The sequence below is a fragment of the Cyclospora cayetanensis genome, unplaced genomic scaffold, assembly GCF_002999335.1.
Source record: "Cyclospora cayetanensis isolate NF1_C8 unplaced genomic scaffold, CcayRef3 CcayRef3_contig_124, whole genome shotgun sequence".
In the NCBI taxonomy this organism is placed as follows: domain Eukaryota; phylum Apicomplexa; class Conoidasida; order Eucoccidiorida; family Eimeriidae; genus Cyclospora; species Cyclospora cayetanensis.
In genome coordinates this window covers 72,510-92,176 of record NW_020312064.1, presented here as the reverse complement: position 1 = coordinate 92,176, position 19,667 = coordinate 72,510, and the positions used below count along the sequence as shown (strand labels likewise).

At 53.0% G+C, this 19,667-nt stretch overlaps 4 protein-coding genes across 4 annotated transcripts; 1 reads left to right on the top strand and 3 right to left on the bottom strand.

Annotated features, from left to right (window-relative positions):
* Positions 1-185: 185 nt before the first annotated feature.
* Positions 186-3,039, bottom strand: LOC34619984. Its single transcript, XM_026336385.1, is given in 7 exon segments — positions 186-301; positions 439-585; positions 728-809; positions 1,046-1,699; positions 1,844-2,029; positions 2,525-2,830; positions 2,893-3,039. Coding segments are annotated over 7 exon segments (1,638 nt in total).
* A 2,641-nt stretch (positions 3,040-5,680) lies between these two features.
* On the bottom strand, positions 5,681-9,124 carry LOC34619983. The gene is made up of 5 exons (XM_026336384.1): positions 8,975-9,124; positions 7,042-8,604; positions 6,830-6,924; positions 6,278-6,354; positions 5,681-6,126 (listed from the first exon to the last, which is right to left on the bottom strand). The coding sequence occupies exons 1-5, from the start codon at positions 9,122-9,124 to the stop codon at positions 5,681-5,683; spliced, it is 2,331 nt and encodes a 776-aa protein (XP_026192169.1).
* Positions 9,125-9,558: 434 nt separating this feature from the next.
* On the top strand, positions 9,559-15,260 carry LOC34619982. The gene is made up of 8 exons (XM_026336383.1): positions 9,559-11,218; positions 11,327-12,192; positions 12,648-12,952; positions 13,128-13,208; positions 13,321-13,678; positions 13,830-14,362; positions 14,474-14,834; positions 15,009-15,260. The coding sequence occupies exons 1-8, from the start codon at positions 9,559-9,561 to the stop codon at positions 15,258-15,260; spliced, it is 4,416 nt and encodes a 1,471-aa protein (XP_026192168.1).
* Positions 15,261-16,460: 1,200 nt separating this feature from the next.
* LOC113147090 lies at positions 16,461-18,802 on the bottom strand. Its single transcript, XM_026336382.1, has 6 exons — positions 18,452-18,802; positions 17,968-18,324; positions 17,429-17,678; positions 17,174-17,258; positions 16,868-16,967; positions 16,461-16,718 (listed from the first exon to the last, which is right to left on the bottom strand). The coding sequence occupies exons 1-6, from the start codon at positions 18,800-18,802 to the stop codon at positions 16,461-16,463; spliced, it is 1,401 nt and encodes a 466-aa protein (XP_026192167.1).
* Positions 18,803-19,667: the final 865 nt, after the last annotated feature.

Below are 19,667 nucleotides of genomic sequence, written 5' to 3'. Positions count from 1 at the left end.
CACCCCCATCTAGGTTTCTTCACTCCCCGCAGGAACTTGACCGGGCACTGCATGCTTTTGCATTTTGTCCATAGGTGCATGAACCATCAACTATGCCAAACTGGTTTCAAGCTACAACAGAACAGCCGTGCACCAGAGCTCCCCACTAACTAGCATTTGCTGTGGTTAGCTACATCTAAAAATTGCTATTTCATTTGGTCGCACGCCACACCTCGACTTTTAATGGCAGAACTACGAACGAACGTCAGGTCGCATGACCTCTCAATGCTATCACAGCCAGAAGAATCGCCAGCGCGAAAAGCTTTCTTATGAAGCAGTTGTCATTCTTTGAAATCACACAGCATGATCAAAATTTAATTTATCCCTAGATTTGCCTCATCTTGCTGACAAGCATACTCTCTATACTTTGTTTGTCGTGCCACGGCAACTTTCGCATACGTATCGTTGCTGCTACACCGCTATCCGCTTTAGCGAAATATTCATGGAAAGCCTCAAGACCAAGCTCTCGCATGTACCGTAGTACTGCTTCGGGGCTTTCTCCGCGCCCACCGCGGTAGTGAAGCAGTTCGCACAGAGATCTCCTAGCTATTCCACATTCTGTTCAACACGGTGATATCAGTACGGCGGACAGAAGCTGCTGGCTTCAATGTAGCGGCCTTAGGGGGAGAAAGACGAGAAAAGGAAAAATGCTGGATCTCATCCGCGCGTCCCCCTGCTACGAAAGCACCTAGTGGTGCTGCTGCTGCTCTGAAATTGGCAAAGGAAGCTGCCTGGGGCTTCGTCGTAGCAAGGCGTGTGGAAGCAAAGATCTAGGGGAGGTCAGGAGACAGTAGGAATTCACTGGAACAGAGCTACAGCTGGTGTTGCTCTGCTGACTCCACCGAACGTGCAGCTGCTGCTCTTGAGAGGGCTGTTCTACTTCACTCTCCGCTTTGGAGGGGGCCCTGGAGCTTGTTGAGGAAGCGCTAAGTGCTCCATGCTTGTTAGAGCGCTGCAACCACTGCTGCAGCCACTGGTCCGCTGCAGCAGCATCTGCTGCCCTCGCAACTGTTGCAGCTTTTGCCGTCGCTGATGTACCTGCTGGTGCACTTGCCGCATCGGCTCTATGTATTGATTGCGCACCGAAGAAGTGTTTGGAACGGGCTGGAGGGACGAAAGCAACGGCTCCTTCGGCGGTCGAGGTATGACCTTCATGAGAACAGGATTTCAGGCGAGGTATGTTGTGCAAGCCTCTTTCGTGAGCAAGTGAGGTAGTAGCAAACGTCGGTGGTGTTGTTGCCGCAACCCTGAAGGCTTGGGGAGGCAACGCTCTGGGCGTTCGGGCAGCAAGCCATCCAGCAAGGGCACAGACCGTAGGGGCGCAGGTCGTTGCAGAAGCAGTTGCTGCAGAGTCTTGCGCTGTTACGTCCTCTGGTACTTCTGCTTCTCCAGCTACAGCAGAGACAAGCTCTGTCCTTCCGCTGGTAGTGTAGGACCCCAGCTGCTGTTGGTGAATACTCCTCCAACCATTGCTGCCTCTGCGGTTACTACTAACGGTGAATAGCTCTCCACCGTTGAATTCAGCAATGCCACCCAATTTCTTCCTGCTACAGCTGCTGCTGCGGCTGCTGCTATCACTGCTGCTTCTGCTGGCCAGATCAAAGTACTGCGTCTTCGACGATATTTGCTGCTTTAGTGTGCGCTGCAGCGGCACATGTGGCTCACCCTCAAACAGCCACGAGCATTCGCCAGTTCGTATTCCACTTCCCCTGCCGCTGCTGTCACTGCTGCGGCTCCCCCTGCGGTGGCTGCTGCTTTCGCTGTCGCTACTACCGCAGTAATTATAGGAAATCCTTGGTGCTGCTATCTGTTGTTGCTCTGCGCACCTATCGCCACAGCCCAAGGTCTCTTTGGAGGACTGGGGCAGCGCACGGGGCCTCTGAGAACTCTCCATGAGGACGTCCAGATTTGTGGGGACCCCCAGCGACGCAAGTCGTGTGCGAAGGGCATCAATGAGCATCTGCTGCTGCTGCATCGCGCCTCGCTGCTGTTGCAAAGCCTGGCGATGCTGCTTCGCTGCCTCTTGATATCTCGTCAACTCGGCTTTTAGGTGAGCATGGATTCTGCAGTGCCTGCTGCTCCTCCTGCTGTTGCTACTGCTGCAGGCTTGGCAGGGACTGCTTCTGCCGCTACCACTGTGGCCTTCATCTCCCAATACCGGAACGGCAGGCTGCATCTTCTGCTGCTGCCTCCCAGAAGTCAGAAGCGTGTCCTGCTGCGACACAAGCCTCAGACGCTCATGCTGTGACAGCCCGGACTGGCCAGTATCCAGAACAAGTTCCGTCTCGTGTTGACCATGCCTGATCTGCACTCGCGTTTGCTCTTGCTCTTCCTTTTCCTGTTGCTGCGCCCCCTGCAGCACTGCCTCAGTGGCTGCCTTCGCCCGCTGGTGCATGCAGCTTCTTTCTTCATCAGTACTCCACAACGAAGCGTCCCTACAGCAAATGCTATTGCTGCTACACGTGCTGCTGTTGCAGGGCGTTGCTTCATCGCCGGAAGGGTTGCTGTTGGCCTGAAGCTCCAAACAGCTGGAGGGGCAGCTGCTCGTAGCAGGCGGTTGTTGCTGCACACCAGATTTCATTATTGGCGGTGCCTTACTGCTGGAGAAGGCGCTTTCGCTAGCAGAGCAGTTGTTGCCGGTGTACTGCATACTACCAGCAATACTGCTCCCCTGCAAGCCACCCAGGACCACTGAATCAACACGATGGCAAGGCCCCTGCCCACTGCCAGGAATTGGAGGCTGGCCTACTGATGCCACGCTTTTCCCCGCTTCGGCAGCGGCCCTTTGCACCTTTTCTGAGAGTGCTGGGGCTGTTCGTGGCAATACTGGCGGAAACATTAATGCTGTGGTGCATTCCGCAACGGCCGGTGGTGCCCTTGCAGTTTGTCCTCCTGCTGCTACCGTTTCAGGTCCTGACGTGGGTGTTGCTGCTCCCCCGCCTGCTGCAGGGAGTGCCTCGGCCAGCGTTGTTGTTGATGCTGACTGCGTCTGTGCTCCATTTTGCGCTGTTACAGCAAGAAGACCCTCTTGGTAGAGGTGGGGAGGCGAGGCCCGTGTTGCCGCTTTGGCTGTCTCTCTAGGACAGGCGGTTCTGGGAAGGAGTAAGGCCTGCTGCTGCTGCTGCAGTGCCAGCTGCTGTTGTTGTTGTCTCCTTTTGACTTTCTGTCGCTGCTGGAATTCCCAGCGAGGAGACATACACCGCACGAGCATGTGTGTATGCCAGCTGGGGGACTCCGGCAAACTGTAAGCAGAGCGCGTAGAGGTTCTTGCGGCCACACCTGCTGCTACTCCCGCTGCTGCTTCTGCTGCTAGTGCTGCAGCATCAGAAGCAGCCGCAGCCGACGCAGAGCAAAGCTCCTGGGAGTCAGCCAAAGATTCACTCCTTAACGATGTAGCCGTGCTGCTGCACTGCCCATGGATGCAACTAGAGCTTGTAGCAGCGGCAATGCGTCTGGCGTCGGTGCATATGTCAGCATGTTTGCTGCTGCTGCACCAGCGCATGCCGCTGGGGAGCGTCCCCTCTGTCCGGAGGGTAGGGGGGGACCCCGGAGCATCGCATGCTTGCAGCAAAACAGACCACCCCGTAGCTGCCGCGCCGGCTTGAGGCTGTGGAAACTGCTGCCTCTGCAGCTGCAGCAGGAGCTGCTGCTGCTGCTGGTAAGCGTGCAGTGGAAGAGGCCTGTGCCTCGTGGCCTCCATTGTCTCAGCCGTCCCTATTGCCGCTTCTAGTGCTTCACTTGTTAACAAGCGTTCAGGTCAAGCAGACTAGATACAATGGGGCCTCTAGGCAACGTGAATTCCACGAAGACAAGGCTTCCTCTCGGCAGGGTGCAGCGTGCTGGCAGTGCTGCTGCTAAAACTTCAACCCGTGTTCCTGGCTCTACCGCTGCTGCCGCTGCTATGCCGGTGCGTCAGACTCAGCCATGACAAGCGCGCTGCCCGAATAGGAGGTCAGCAGCAGCAAGCTGCGGACGAGGAGCACTCGGGAGCTACACGTTTTCGCAGCGAGTCGGAGCAGCGGCGTCTCTTTCTTTGGACAGGGCGGGAGGCGAGGGGGCCCTCAGCCCGTTCTGAGGTAAACGAGAAACTAAATGCATCAGGTGCTTCTTCTTTACACAGAAAAAGGCTGAAAATCAACGATAGACCCCCCGGAATTTTCCTGGTGAGGTGGCACTAGCTGTCCTTGTGACCCCCCGATTCGGGAGCAGCAGCAAAATCGGTTGCTTCTGCTACGACTACTGCTCATAGCGCCCTCTTTCAAACTATTATTATCTAAGCAGTGCAGTTTGCTGAGTGTTGCCAAAGAGTTTCTCCATGTTAACATTGGAAAGCCTCGCGAAGGGGCATGAGACCAACGGGCTGCTCGACCGGTCGACAGCTAGCGGCACGACTCAAACCCATTGCGTTAATATCTTTTCGGCGGGGTCTTACCCTTGAGTATCAGAGCTGACTTTCTTCGTGGTGTCGTTGCGCGTACATCGCACTGCCCAGAGAGAGCCTCTGTAGACATTTCTTTTGGGAACGTGGCATGGGGTTACGGTCAATGGTTTACGCGTGTTGCAGGCGACATGCCTACAAACCCTAGACGTAGTTCCAAATCACCCCAACTTAGCGTAACCAACTGTCAATAAAGCCTATACCGCTGGCATGTACACTGGAACCCAAGAAATCCATGCTGTCTGCCTTTCGGCAACACATGCTGTACGACATGGCAGGTAGTGGGCCAGAGCACCTATTGCGCACTGCGGGAATAAGAAATTAGCACAAGCTCACTAAAATTAGCTGTCATATATGTTATATACGGAGTGCTACTCAGAAGCTCCATCAAGACCCAAGCATTTCACCTGCCTCCGAGGGTCCTCATGCCACCGTACTCCCTAGGAGGGCTCCTCGTGAATTACGTAATGCACGTAGGCGACCCAGTCAGCTCGTGTTTACTGCCTTACGGTAAACATCGGCCCCTGCTTTAACCACTAAGCCTCATGCAACATGAAAATGCGGCCAGTGCTCGTGTCCCCGTTCCCCGCCATGCCGTAGGCTGCGCTCAGCACCATCGCTATTGCTACTGATGCAGACCTTTCAGAACTCTGCCAATCCAAACATTACTGCTCCGGTTATTCTCTTGAAATGCCCTGTCCAGCAGTTTCTCCTGCTTTACCCCTGGAAGTAGCACATACCATAGCTGCTTGCTGTTGCTATTCCTATTCTTTAGCGTTTGCTATAAGTTTTGCTATTTCTGTTAACGAAGCAAAGAAGCGTTCTGCTACCACCTTTAGGTTTCGGCGATATCTGCTGCTGTAGATGTTTTGCGCTTGAACGAAGCATGCACATTATCTTATCGCCCCTCGGCCGTGGTTTTAGACCTCATCCAGTAGGGGGCTTTCTCCATGAAAGAAGATCGGCCAGAATCAGAAAACTCCATCCGTAACCCTCTGTTCGTGCCTGCTTCTCTCTTTCTCGATGTATTTTGTTTTGCTTCTTCCTCTCTCTGCTCCTACTGTGGCATCTGGTCCTGTGTTCAAACCTGTGCGTTTCCCTACATACCTTCGTCTTCCTGCCTTTATCCCTCGCTACCGGAATTCGATATCACTTGCTCGTCGTCCGCACTGCCCCGCCCTTGCAACAGAGTTTCAAATCTCTTTAAGTCCCCCGGCAGCTTAGATTTAGTCTCAGATGTTGCAGTTCCCTGTACACAGATAGGAGGCGCTGCTGCCAGTATTCTATTCTCTTCTCTTTTTCTCGTATAATCTCCCTAAGGATTACCTCAACACGCAACAAGTGCGGTAGGCATTTTACGTACTCCACCAGCTGCGTAATCTGCTGCTGCTTCGGCTCCGGCTGATCGTCGGCAAATCTTTTGCCGAAAAGTAGCAACTCTGGAGGCGGTGACAGTTGCTGGCCTCTGCGAAGTCCGTTGGCATGACGTGCAAATGTGTGTGGGGACGTGATGATCTTGCTGCTGTCGACATTGTTACAGCTGCTCTGTAAAGGCTTCCAGCCGTCACCACCACCACCATCAGTACATTTCTCGCACCTTGTCGCTAGTTTTGGCGGCTTTGGTGTGTAGTAAAGAAGTTTGGGAACACCTACAGCAGCGTAAGGGCAAAACGCTCCAGTGCTTTTACGCAACAGCCTTCGTTCCAGCTGGCAAGTCAGTGCAATTCATTTTAGGAGCAAGAACAACAGTGTAGACACCAGCAATAGGGATGCGAACCGGCTTCTGATGCGTGCACTGACCATGCAACAGAAGACGCGCTGGGCCCGAAAGAATTAGCAAGTCGCCAGACCGCAGAACAAGAGGCAGGGGCTCCTCCCTGAGTAGACAGCAACCTTGCCAGCATATCCTGATGCATCGAAATACGCAGAAAAAGCAGTAGCAGCAGATTCCACAGCATCCCTCTTACTCGCGAGTGCTGCCGCCGAGTAGAAAAAGACAAGGGAGACCTAGGCTGCAGACACACACCCACGCACACGTTGCACCTTGCTGCAATGACTACAATGAAAATCGCAGTGCCTTCTACTAATGCTTCCCCTCAAATGCTGCGAAGGGGGACGCGCATAGTAAACTAACACGCTCGGCAGCAGCATTAGGAGCAGCAGCGGCGGCACAATTCAGCACAACTAGCCGCAACAACACGTGATGCGAGACCCAACAGCTGCAACACTGCTCCAATATCAGCAGCAGCAACAGCACCAAAAACATCACGATCCGTGGCAACAACACCAGAAAAGGCACCAATACGCTGGGCAGCAGCAGGAAAGGCAACCGGAGCGGCAAGGCAGGCGCGCCTGATGGAAACAAGGGGCACGAGGCCATTGACTTCTGCATCATCTTTGTGCCCCCTCAAGCGATCTCCTGCTCGATATACATTCACCAGAGCAGTCTGCATGCACGCCATACGCCAGAAACACTCTTGCATTGTCGGTGCTGCTCCTGCCGTTTCTTCGTTTTACGTAACTTGGGAGATGGGAGGCCCTGTGTAAATCGCGCGCAGACGTACCTGCAGATATGCAGCAAGCTCTACAGCAGCAGCGGTAGAAGCAGCAGGAGCATCAGGAGTAGAAGAAGAAGCAACTGTCTGTTGTCGCTGCAGGTGCACGGTGTTCAGGGCATAGCCCGCAAGGTAGTGCAAGACCGCTGGTAGAACAACTCCGCTGCTGCTGTTGCTACTGCTACTGCTGGTGATGCTGTCTCTGCAGCAGGACTGTGCATCGTTGAGTCTTGCAAGAGAATCACTTGAGAGCTGCTTCTCTGAGGGATCCGTATAGTAGGCTCGCCTACCCCAGTCATACACTTGAGAGCCGATCGAGGACCAGCGCAGTTCTCGAGGAGGCGGAAGGTAGTGCAGCAGCAGTCGCTGCTCGGCCATGGCTTCCTGCTCCGCAGCAGTAGCACCAACCTCGGATTGGTGAAGCTGCCATTGCCGCCAAGTGCTGCTGATGCTTCCGTTGCTGGTGAGCGGCAGGGTTCTAGGATCACCTGAGAGCTGCTTGAGGGCAGGCATACGGCTACACTTCCGGAGCTCTGTACTGAGTGTCAATGCAACGCCTTCAGCAGCAGCGCAACCGGACTCTCTTGATTCGCTGCTGCAGCCACCCCTTGGAATCGAAGCATTATAGCTGCCTTGCACCTGCGACGGCCTCTGTTGCTGGTGCTGGCAAAGATTGCAGACCGCAGGGGGCCTTAGCAGCGAACAGCAGACTTCATCGCTCAGCAACAGTTGCTGCGGGAGGGTCAGGCAGCCTGGCAGCAGCCACGCTCCCCGACGTTCCTGTATGGCATACACTCTAGCAAATGCAGCACCTGCTGCCGCTTCTGTAGCTCCTGCCAACGCTGCTGTAGCTGCATCCGGAGGCGAAGCTGTCTCCTTAACAGCAGCCGAAGCAATTGCTTCCGCTGCTGCTCTGGCTGCTGCTACCACAGCCGGGGATATATCACTGCTGTTGTTGCTGGAGTCGCACGTAGGAGCTCTCGATTTGCTACGTCTGCTTCTGCTGATGGCAGCAGCGTTGAGCTGTGCCTCATCAAATTCCAAGTGTTGACCTGGAAGCCCTTCAAGACCCACAACACTCATGGATATTTGCTTCAGATGTTCCCAGTTTTGCTGTTGGTTGCCGTGCTGCTGACGTAGGCGTTCCTGCTCGTGCAGTTGTTGCTGCGGCTGCTGCGTATCTGGCTTCTCACATTCCTTTCGCAGCAATATGTGCACAAAATCTGCTTCTCTAAGTGCCACTTCAGCTGATTTGAACCGATCAGTAATCCTTTGGAGCCCGTGCGATGGGAGATCCTCGCCGAATGGGGCCCCTTCACCGGGGGTAGGTGAACCCGAGGTTACTTGTGCAGCCATTCCTGCTCCATCCTGGAGTCGAAACATCCCCCTAAGAAACCTCGCACGCCCCTCAAGGCCATCGGCTGTGGCTCTCCGTGCATGTAAAGCCACGATGAATTCACTTGCCTGCGGGCACGCCCAAACCGCAAACTCCGCATCGAACACGCTTAAATCGAGTCCCCGGAGCCTCAGCCTCGATGAGGCTTCTATTTGTATGCGTGTCTCATCCAAAACCTCCGGAAGATAGAAAAAAATGCATGAAGTTCTATCCGGGCTGCCTTGGGGCCCGGGAGAGGCCCCTCTCTGGGGCTTTCAATGGCTAACCCCCCACCAGGCCCGTGCTAGGGGTCACCTGTGCTTGCCTGAAGACCTGAGGCAGAAGGTCTGCGTCTTCGCTCATTATATGTAAAAATACAAAGCAGTGGAAAAATTAAGGTCTTGACGCTTAGGTTGGGGCCTTTGCATTTCATTTACCTCAGCATAGAGCCCAGGACATCTGTGCTGTCCTCTTGGGAAACCACGAAAAGACGAAAAAGGAGTAGGGCTCAGGGTGCAGGGCTTGAAGGCTGAATTTTAGATATTAAGTGCGAGGAGCACATTTTGCGTGCTCCGGCTGTCTGAGCCCTGCGTCCGGTGGTGGATGACCACGAGCCTTTTTGACTAGGCATTTAGTTTCGAGCAATTCACTGTATTTAGACATGGGATTCCAGTGAGGAAAGGGAACGACAGGCCTCCAGAGGCTCAGGGGTCCCATCTCAAGGGAAGACTGCGAGCCAATGTAAAATGGAACTGTGTGGTAAGCTGAGCACGCCGCAGAATCAGGGAAAACAAAAGACGTGAACGAGGAGGGAGCAAACTAGGCTGCATGTATCCAGCTAAGAGAAGAAAAATATAATTGGCGAAGCCAGGTGGTATGAATGAGACAGGAGACTGGAAGGACAAACCCTGCTACACATTGCTGCCCCTCCATGGCTGTCATGCCCTAGTAATCCTTAGCAAGCAGGTCACTTATGCGCTCATCGAGAGCGGCTCTAAACGTTAGAGTTTCTTCTGAAGAACGATTTCAGTTTAGAGTTTTGGGACTAAGAAGAAGGATCCCAGTATTGATCTACCTCGCGGGCGTCAAATCTTTGCAGTCCCCCTAGCTTTCCGACGGAGGACCCTTACGCCATTTGTTTCAAAACCCAGATGCACCAGCAGCACTTGCTGGAGCAGGTTGTAAGGCCTGAGGACACCTGGCGTGTGCAGCAACAAGCAAATGACCAGGGCCTCCATGAGTCGAAGCAGGGCAGCAGCGTTTGCTGCAGCAACCGTTCAACCATTGGTGCTATCCTTGTGCTGCATAAAGGCACGCGTGGAGCCCTTAGGCTTCACAGTACGCTGCAGGGCGTTCTCTTGCACCAACTTAACCCAGGCTTACAGGCGGCGGCTGCCGTCTTCGAGGCTCCTTGTCCCTTCTACCTAAAGCAGCAGTTGCTCCGCAGTGCTTCGGCTCTGAACTTTCAGAGCGGCAATGATCGGCAGCAGAAGTATGCAAAACAAGATATATGGTACTCAGAATCTTTGGCAGACACAAATGCAGATCCATCAACGTCCGAAGGAGTTTCAGCTTTGGCGAATCACCCAGCCACAGGGTTTGGAGCCGGAGCAGTAGACGCCGGTGACGGTGTTGCAAAGCGTGGTACGAAAGAAACCACGCAATTTATCTGCATTTTTGGCGAAAGCAGTAATAGCAATAAAAATAGCCTACACGGCCAACAATTTACGTGCTGCTGTAGAGGCTGCAGCGACACCGGTACGAAGTCTGTAGATTTAGTGGCAACGTCGCCATCAGCTGCAGCAAACCGGTGTTCCATGTGCAGCTTGTGCTGCAATATCGCTCTGCGTTACATTGGAGGTCCTCAAGTGACATCGGTCTGTTGCATGGAAAGCCAATCAAAGCCTTGGGAGCACCAGCGGCAACTGCTGCTGACTACCACCGAAGGGGCGCTGCTTTCAGCAACAAGGTATTCCAGCAGCAGCAAGAGTAGTGACAGCGACTGGAATATAAAAGCTATCCCTGGTGGCAGCAGTGGCTGTGCCTACAAAGTATCTGGTGGTGCTTCATATGCTCTGATTGCTAGGGAAAAGGGATTATTTGGGCTAGGTACTTGCTGCAACGGCGAGCTTCTGCAGCGGCAACTAGTGTGGTGCTGCTTTGCGCCCCGTTTACTACCGTTTCTGTCCAGTTCGCGTTGCAGCATTGCTTCAATTTGCTGCAGTACGCGTCATGTCGTTGCTGCTGCAGCAGACGGTCGCTGCTTCACTTGGGGCAGCAATTTTTGCGGCGAGCTGGGGACTGGCAACGTTGGGCCTGTGCAGAAAAGGCCGCAGCCATTGCAGCTGCCACAGCCTATCGTGGCAGTGGCTGCTGGTGAGGGATTCACCCTGGCGCTTTCTTCCATTGCTGTCGCTACGCCTCTCATCAATGCACGAGAGGCTTCCGACGCTGTATCGAGGGATGGATCCGTGTGGGCGTGGGGCCTCAACTGCCACGGCCAACTGGGTCTTGGCGACAAGAGTCCTCGCTACATCCCACAGCAGATTATGCATGCCTTTTACAGCAGACGCACAATTATGAGCAGCAGTCTTTGCGCTGTTGCACCGCTGCCCCCAATAATAGAAATTACGGCTGGAGCTGGGTTTGCAGGACTGCTTACTGAAGACGGGGCTCTCTTGCTGCAAGGACGCCCTCCATCCACGTGCGCAGATCAGACAGTGCAACAAGCTTGCAGCAGCTGGTGCTGCTGCTCAGATGGCACCACCTGCACTGGATTTGCTGCCACTTGTGGAGACGTATGCATCCCTAGTGAGTCTTTCAACCAAAGTCCCAGCATTTTATTTCGGATGCCGTGTTTTGTATGGGTTGCTTTTATTCCTTTTCAGTTTGCCATTGCCTTTGGTATTTCCGTTGCAGCGGAGGTTGGCTTTGGATCTGCTCTTCCCCTGAGGTTCTCCAAGGTGGCCTGTGGGGCTTCCTCTCTAGTGGCCTTTGCACCAGCACAGCTGCAGCATGTGTCTCCGCAACTACTTCCTGTTGGAGGTGGAGGCCAGCTGACTCTCAAGTTTGTGGGACTTCCCGTCTTCCAGCTGAAACAGCAGCAACAGGAGCACATTTGCTGCAGCTGTTGCTGTTGCAGGCTTCAGAGCCACGGTGATACTCTAGCAGGACACGGTCAACAAGACCTCGAAGCCTCCCAACCCGTATTGCTACGCTTGAGGGCACTACATAATCCGCATGACGTCGGTCAGCAGCATCTGCAGCATTTGGATGTTATACTGAAAGCGTGGCTGCGAACCAACGGGGTTGTAGTTTGCCGCTCCCCTCAATTGCGTGCAGCGAAAGAGCTAGCCGACTTTTGTAACCTGTCCACGCCGTTAGACGACGTGGTAAGCTTCGAAGCTCTCACGAAGGGGCGGCCTCTCCAGTACAGCAAGTCGTGTGCTTGGGACCGAAGCGTGGGGATTGCTGCGCCCGCCTTCGGTGAAGGTGAGAAGCGGCTCAAGCACCGACAAGGGAAACCGGAGCAAGAGCAACACGAGAGACAGCACTGTTCTGGGTGGATCATTTTTGGGGAATCCGGAGTTGAGCGGCGGGACGGTGAAGGAGCAAGCTCGAACTCTTTGACGGAGACCCTCCTTGCAAGCAGTTATCCGCAAGGTACTGTGCTACAGTTAGGACCCCAGGGTCCAGTGGTAGGATCCCACAAAGAGGAGCTCAGGAGCTGGGTAGCGTTGCAGAAATGGACAGCGGGGGACTGTTTCCTCCCCACCGAATTGCAGGTTAGGCCTTTGTACTCCCCATGTGTAGCATCTACAACTGAATAACTTGTAGTTGTGTCAATCCTAATCAGGTACCTCGAAGAAACGCATAGGTTGCTAGCTAGTACGTTAATAGCGCTTTCCACTTTTAGAGGAAAGTAGCTATTCTGAAGGCTAATCAGCTGTCTACCCGGCTAACGAGCTACTTGGGGAATCCGGTGGCAAAGCGGAGTGCCAAAGGATTGCTTCGCAAAGTGTATGCCTACCAAGACAGGGAACCAAGTCTGTGACCCCTAAATACGGCAAACCACACGCGGAATTCAAAGAATAGTTTTGGGGTCAGTCGGGTATGAGAATTTTGATTTAGGTGTCTGTTGACGGGAAGCACTGGTCGGTGCCATCTCCTTTGAGAGTTTCCTTTTCCGCCTTTCCTGACGCTGTACTTGGTGTCTTCCCCTCTAGCGCGTCTATAGAAGGTATGTCACGTAGACCCTGCTACTCTGCCTACTTTTTCTAGTAGCAGCAGCCTTCAATGTGATTTTCATCGAAACACACGTGACAAGGGCCGAGTTCATTGCCGATGCCACCTTCCAAGCCTATTCAATAAGGAGCTTGGCGGCATACTTTCAGCCTTGCAGCTCTGTGCTTCAGGCGGCCTTGCCTTGGAAGTGCTGCTCGATCACTCGGTGCCCCCGGGGGCAGACTGCACGGGAGCTGCTGTCTGTTTCACTGCTTTGGAGGAAACAACCCAAAGCGAGCAGCAACAAGACCCACAGGACAAGCACCGCTGTTGCTGCCAGCTGTATGCACCTGCCACTTTGCTGCCCAGCAGAAAGTCTCTCAGGTGTAATGCCCCCCCATTTAGTAAGGCGATTCTCTCGAATTGTCAGCTCCGGGTCTCCGCTTCCCTTAATGGTACGTCAAAGGCACTCATGAGCCTCTTTGGCCCTGTGAAGGGATACCCAGCTGCCAATACTTGCTCAGTCTAGGGCACCCTCACTCACTAGCTTGCTTGTTGCAGCCAAGCGTGACTCTGAGTAACAGCTTACCCGTCTGCGGCTAGGTGCCTGACTTCACCTGGCGGTTGCCGGTTGTCCATGGGAAGCGCCCGCAGCAAGCGCCTTGTGGCTAGTAACGTGTTTTTAAGAGTCTGCAATGGTGCTGTGCAGCGAGTTGCATGCGTTTTGGTCAGGTGTGTGCTTGGTCGTCAGGACAACTGTTCACAGCCATCTCCGCTCCGTTTTGGTTATTGTCCCCAGAGGATTTAACAGTGTCTCCTCCCATTGGACCTGCCGGTTTGCCCATCAATGTAGAGCTCAGCACAGCGCAGCTCGAGGCTCTGCCTCCACAGCGGCTCGAGGAACTAGAAACCTACATGGCATCGAGCAACAACAGGGCTTTTGCGTGCTGTTGCCTCATCATACACCCGGATGGATCCAAGGAGACCATATCAGTAGCGATGCGCAACGGAAGCCTCCGGGCGACTATTCCGCCAGTAATGCTCGAGGCAAGTCCTGTACTCCAACTAGCCTTTCCTGCGGCTACCTCTGTTGCTCTTGTCCCCTTGTGTGTATGCTCTTTCTTTTACTGCTGCTGCTGCGGCTAGACCAGCTCATATTGCTTAAGCTTCCCCATTTCCACTAATGCATCTTGTTCAGCCAGAGGATACAGCAACGGGGGAGGAACAGAACCAACAGCAGGAGTTGCAGCAGCTGCCGCACAATCGTGATCAGGGCGTAATCTCTAAGTGTAGCAGCAATGGAGTATACGAGCTGCAACTTCTCTTCTCCTTTAACGGCCACGAATTCAGCAAAACACCCAAGAGCTTTCAGGTGTACAGGCAGCTACAAGGAGACCTGCTTCTGCTCTTCACGCTTCCCCCAACCGCTGCTGAGTCCGTTGGTGGCGTCAATCCTAACCCTTGTCAAGCTTCTAATGCAGACATGTTTGAGGAGTCACACTGCACAAGAACCTCAGGAAATCTAAATATATCGAATGGTTTGCTTGGATCCACAGAAGGAGTAGCAGCAGCTGCTGCTGTCGCGGCGAATGCTATCGGTGTGGGTGAAGTTCAACAGGTGGATGAGGATGCAATCTTGGGCAGCGGTACTTTTGCTGCAGTGCTACTGGAGTGTGCAGTGGCCATACACACTCCTTGCTTCCGAGTAACGGTACATCCAGACGTTGGTGCTCCTAGCAACCCAGGGCTTCATGGCCATCGAGTTAGCAGCGGGCGTCGCTCTATGCACAGCGGCCGCCCGTCAATCAATACAAGTGGAATAACCGATGCTGCTGTTACTGATGCTGCTTCGTTTGAGCTCACTCCCGATGGATCCCCTGTACAGCTACTGATTCCTGCTGCTTCTATCAGTGGAGTGCAACAACAGGTTTTGTCTTGCTTTGATGCCAGTAGCATGAGGTCCAACAGGAGGAATCCCTACAGGGACAGAGCAACTAAACAATCAGGCAAAAAGTCCTCCTCTGCAAAACCTGGAGTTTCCAACAAGGGTGGTGCTCCAGCAGCTTTACCTGGAAGCCCCAAGGGACTGGCATCGGAGAAGCAGCAAAAGCAGCAACAAAAAATGGGAAAGGGACATCAGCAGCAACAGCAGCAAGAACAGGGGGCAGAGAGTATAGAGGAGAGCCTCCACAAAGTTATTGTGGTCAGTCATAGGTGGACAAAAGCCGTTTAGTCCAGTTCCTTGGTTTTTAATCTGCTACTACTATTAATGGCTAGCTATTCACAAGAGAAATGAGCTGTGCTAACGATCTCTGAGCATGTGCCATGCTACTCGTCGATCGCTACGCCTGCTGCGCTCGTACCACTGTCTCTGCAGTGTGCGCTGCCCACACTTCGAGCCAGCAGTGAGGGGCATAGCATCTGCACTCTGGAAGTCTCCATAGACGGCATGCATTTCGTCCCTGTGGGAGAGGGCCGATCCCTCAAAATCAGAAGTCCGCCCATCACTAGCAACTCTAACAAAAACATTAGCCAAGCAAAGCATACACCGCCTCTTCTGGAAAGTCTAGATGCTGTTGTGCCTGCATTGGTGCGAACATGCTTGTGCTTAGCAAATACAGCTCTGTAGCAGCTATTTAAAGAAGAGACTGTACTGTGCCTGTGTGCGTTGCCGCATCAGGACAGCTCAATGTGGATGCGGCTGAAGCACGTGAGTTGTAGGAGTGGGTCTACATGGCTTACCAGTCACATGGCTCCTCCATTAGACTTTCAATTTGATTCTAACGGTTTGGACCACGATATAAAAACGGCAAAAAGCAACACTTTTCAGCCTTGGATACTCGTATAAAGGGGTCTATTTCGATGACCTTTGAGGGGCTCTTTGTACCCCGCCAGAAAAGGCATTGTGGTCTGCAGCCTCCTGACTTTTTTGTCTTCTTTGGAGGATATCCTTTAAAAACTTCCAGTGAACACGGCAGTACCCACAGCGCACAATTTTACAACGAGTTCTCGGATTTCGCAGAGTTGTAGCGCTATTTGCGGGGGGCTTGTTCCAACCCTGTAAACTCCCCGCAGGCTGCATTGAGAGTCAATTTCGTAGTACATGACAGCAGGAAAATGAAAGGACCAGATGCTGAGTAGACTCACTGGCAGCAGCAGAGGAAAAAGGGCAAATGCTGAAGTGGTTACACGCTCTGATGCCTCATGGCCAGCCCCACACAGTAGCTTACTTACACTGTCCTGGGTCATGGAAGAGAGTGAGCCGATCAGACCGCATCACGATGCACAGGCAGAAAGAGGATGTCAAGCGGTATGGCACTATACCCAGTATTCGCATACATGTCCATGTATGGATCATTATATCTGAGCATTCTGTAACTATATATGTAGTCGTACGTGACTATATCCATTCGGAAAGCCACGTGAACCTGTGCTGGTCACCTGGAACTAAAGCATGACTTAGCATTTTTGAGTAAAGTGGGAATGTTGAAAGGCCTTGATGCCCAGGCATGCAGTGGTCAACCAAACTTAAGACCCTAATCTTGGTGTGTAGACGTTCAACAAGCCGCTGTAAACCGGGGGAACCCACATACGTTTTACTGTGGTGTTCCATCCCAAGAAGGGTATCTCTCACTGCATGGCTAGCTGTCCCTAGGTGGGAAGTAAGCGTAGTAGGCCAGCCACGCCTGCACAGCTAGCTAGCACACCTACCGGCAACGAATGGCGGGCTACTGATACCTGGTGGCCACCTTATGACTCTTACTAAAATGCTGCATTTGAGCCGTTGCTCCAATTCTTGGGCAACTGCTATACCTACGTAGCCAAAGCTTCAAACGGCATATCTGCCGCCGCCAAGGACTCGCACGGGTTCGACAACAGAGGACCTTTTGCGCCTCTCCACATGCGAAAAGTCTTCTTCGCTTCCTGCATTCTTCTGCAGCAGTTTGTCCTTTGCCTTTTGTAGCTTCTCAGAGGATAGCTCGTAATTGGGATTCTTACGCACTCCTCTGGGGGGAGGCATGTGCTCTACCGCAGAACTGCCCTTCGTGTTAAAGTCCCAGTCAGACAGGAGTTCCTGCCGAGCCTCCTGGAAACAAGCAGTACATAGCAGAGGCAGTATTAGCGTTGAACGCATCCCTCATGTGCCAGCATCTCGGCATCTGCAGCACCTGGGCAGTGGCCGCAGTAGCAGCGGTAAGTAAAAGGAGAAAGCAAAAGCAAGAGCATGAGTCTCACATCTTGCAGGCGTCTGCAGGAAGTGATCCGGTTTATCATGTCTCCGTAGGCCTTGAGGCGCCGGAAAGGGACAGTTATATCCTTGGGGTGCTTCTCCTTCCTGAAAAGCACAGGACTACTAGATTCAAGGATGGCCGATGAGCAGACCTTACGAACCATCACAGAATGTGGGAGTGGTAACGAAGCAGAAGCAGCAATAATCCAGCTAAAGCATTCAATTTGAGCACTACAAGCAGCAGCCGAGGCAGCAATCGAAAGAGTAACCCCCTTTAGCAGCGAGAGCAGGCAAAAATGGAAATTTCGTGCCTAGATCTGCGAAGCCCTGCAAATATAGAGGGCAGTCTCCCAGTTGCTGCTTCGTGGATTCGGACTGCCTCTGCTTCCATCAAGCCTGCAAGTAAACAGAAGTAACTAAACGCAGGAATGCCAAGTTTGCCACAACACTAGCTAGGTGAGATATAGGGGCCCTTGAGAGGTAGGCTACCCAACTATACGACTGTCCAGTCACAGAAGTCAACTCTGAGGAGGCATACGTATCTCAGAAAGATGGGGCTGTCGTACATTTCAGTTTGGGCTCCTCTTCTACGTTTACCTCCTTTGAAGCTGTAAAATAGGCCATTTTCTTCGGCGTGTCTTCGGAAGGCAGCCCTATGGGGCCCTCGATTTCAAAGTGGTATGACCAAGGTAAGGTTTCTCGCTCACCCCCCTCTTCTCTTTTGCTAGCCTGCCCTCCGTTGGCATTGCTTCTGCTCTCTCCTGTCAGCTCTTTCCACCCGTAATGAATTCTCTCCCTGTGTAGGTGCGACCCCAACTCCTGGCGATTCAGCGCATCCTCAAAGTTCCAGGGATTCTCGTGGGGCTTCGGGTGTCGGTTGAAATACTTTCTGAAATCTTTTGCAAATTGTTCACGCAGGTACTCGTCACGGGAGATTACCTGAGGAAAACCCCTCCACAAGCTGCAGTGTCGTGTAGACCTACATAAGTCCAAATAGCCACAAGGGTGAACACTGGGCTCAACAGCCTGCTGCAAGCGGCCTTTGGACACCCTGGCGAAAAGGCTCCAGAAAAAAAAGGTCCTGCTTGTCTACAGGAAATCTCACCAAGCCACTCCTGAGAAGATACCTAAGCCGCTTCGAGCGTCTCCACCTTTCCCTCTCGTGAGGCCACCAGTTCGTCCGTGTCTCCAGATTCGTAGGCTCTTTAAAATCGAGGGCTCTGCTGCAGAAAAGTTGACGCTGTTGCGGAGAGAGAGGGGCAGCTCCGGGTCCCACCAAAAATTCATCCAGGCTAAGAGCATTAAAGGGCTCAAGGCCCTCGCACTGGATGCCCGGCGTAAACTCAAGGCTACCCAAGGTATAGTTGGGCAGCGGCTTGGGAGGGCGCCTTATAATGTCTGTATGTCTCTTCTCCCCGTTACACGCGATCTCCCACGCCTCTCTCTGATCTAACGAGCCTTTCTACACCACAGTGCAGCAAAAAGAATACCACACAAATCCCCCAGCTCTCATTCCCTAAGAATAATAGTTGAAGGGCACATGGATGACCCCAGGACAGGCCTATATATGTCCTTAAACAGAACCTCACCAAGCTAGGATCCCCTCCACGTCGTTCTGAAGCTTGAGCGAATTGCGGAGCTCCAGCCGGCGGGGGTGCCACGGAGTCCCAGGGGTCTTTGCTTATGGCTTTAAAGGCAGAGGGGCCGTTCTTCCTTTCCTTCCGTATATTCGAAGAAAACCGAAACGGCCTTGAAGGGACTCTGGAGTGGGTCTCCACTCCAAACAAGTGTATGTCCCTCTTATATGACGCATTTAGCAGCTTCTCGATGTGCTGCCATTCGGTAGAAGGTGTGGCTTCAGAAGGTAAAGAGCGGCATGGGGAAACGGGGACGACCTTGGGGACAACCCGAGGTGCAGCCTCCAAAGTTTCTGGCCTCATCGAATACGCTTACTTGCTCCTGCCGCAGCAGCCACAAACGCTTGCAAAAAAGGCTTGGGGTTTCCCTTTTCGTAGGAGAAAAGTCAGTGCTTGATCAGGATCTCGTTGGATGGCACTGGGCGGAGTAAGTTCTGACTTAATTTCTCATAAAGTGCAGCTTTACGCTTCTGGAAGGCCTCTTGTGATCTCAAGAGGCAGGAGCCCCTGCTCGCTGGCGCGTGACTCAAGCCCTCCGAAGAAGGCCAGACCTCTATCTTTCGCTATAGTGTACAAAAGCACTTCAGGCACATATTTCAGAGCTGAGGAGGATTATAAAAGGAACCGCCCGCGGGGGTGTAGTCCATTTCTGTACAAGATGTGGGGCTTTGAGGCAGCGAGTCTCGTGCCTGCCTTGCAGGTGCACCAAAAAGGAAGCTAGGCTTATCTAGTAGGGGAAAACTGAAATAAGTGTCAATATATGGCAAAAATTCGAAGCTTCGAACAACAGTAGACCAATATTTGCCCTTACGAAGAAAGTACAGCGAATGATTCATGGAGCGAAGCTACTGTCCATGGAACGAGGAAAAACTGCAACAATCCGCTCCTAGCTGTACGCCCAGAAGACTTTCTGTCGTTCTAACTGCCATTACGTAATAATTCTGCAAGTTCTTTTTCCTAGTATATACATTTTTAGTGCTCTTTTGCCAGCTGGAACTGGTATGGCTTCACAAGCAGGGTTCTACTGGTCATGACTTCGAAGACCATCGTAGGCCACCGGTTTGTCAAGCGCTCCATTTTCCTTGGAGGAGTGCAGCCGAGACCTTGTAAGGGTATTCTACTTTTGCTGTCGGGATTCTATCGCAAGAGTGTGTCTGTTTTGCCTATT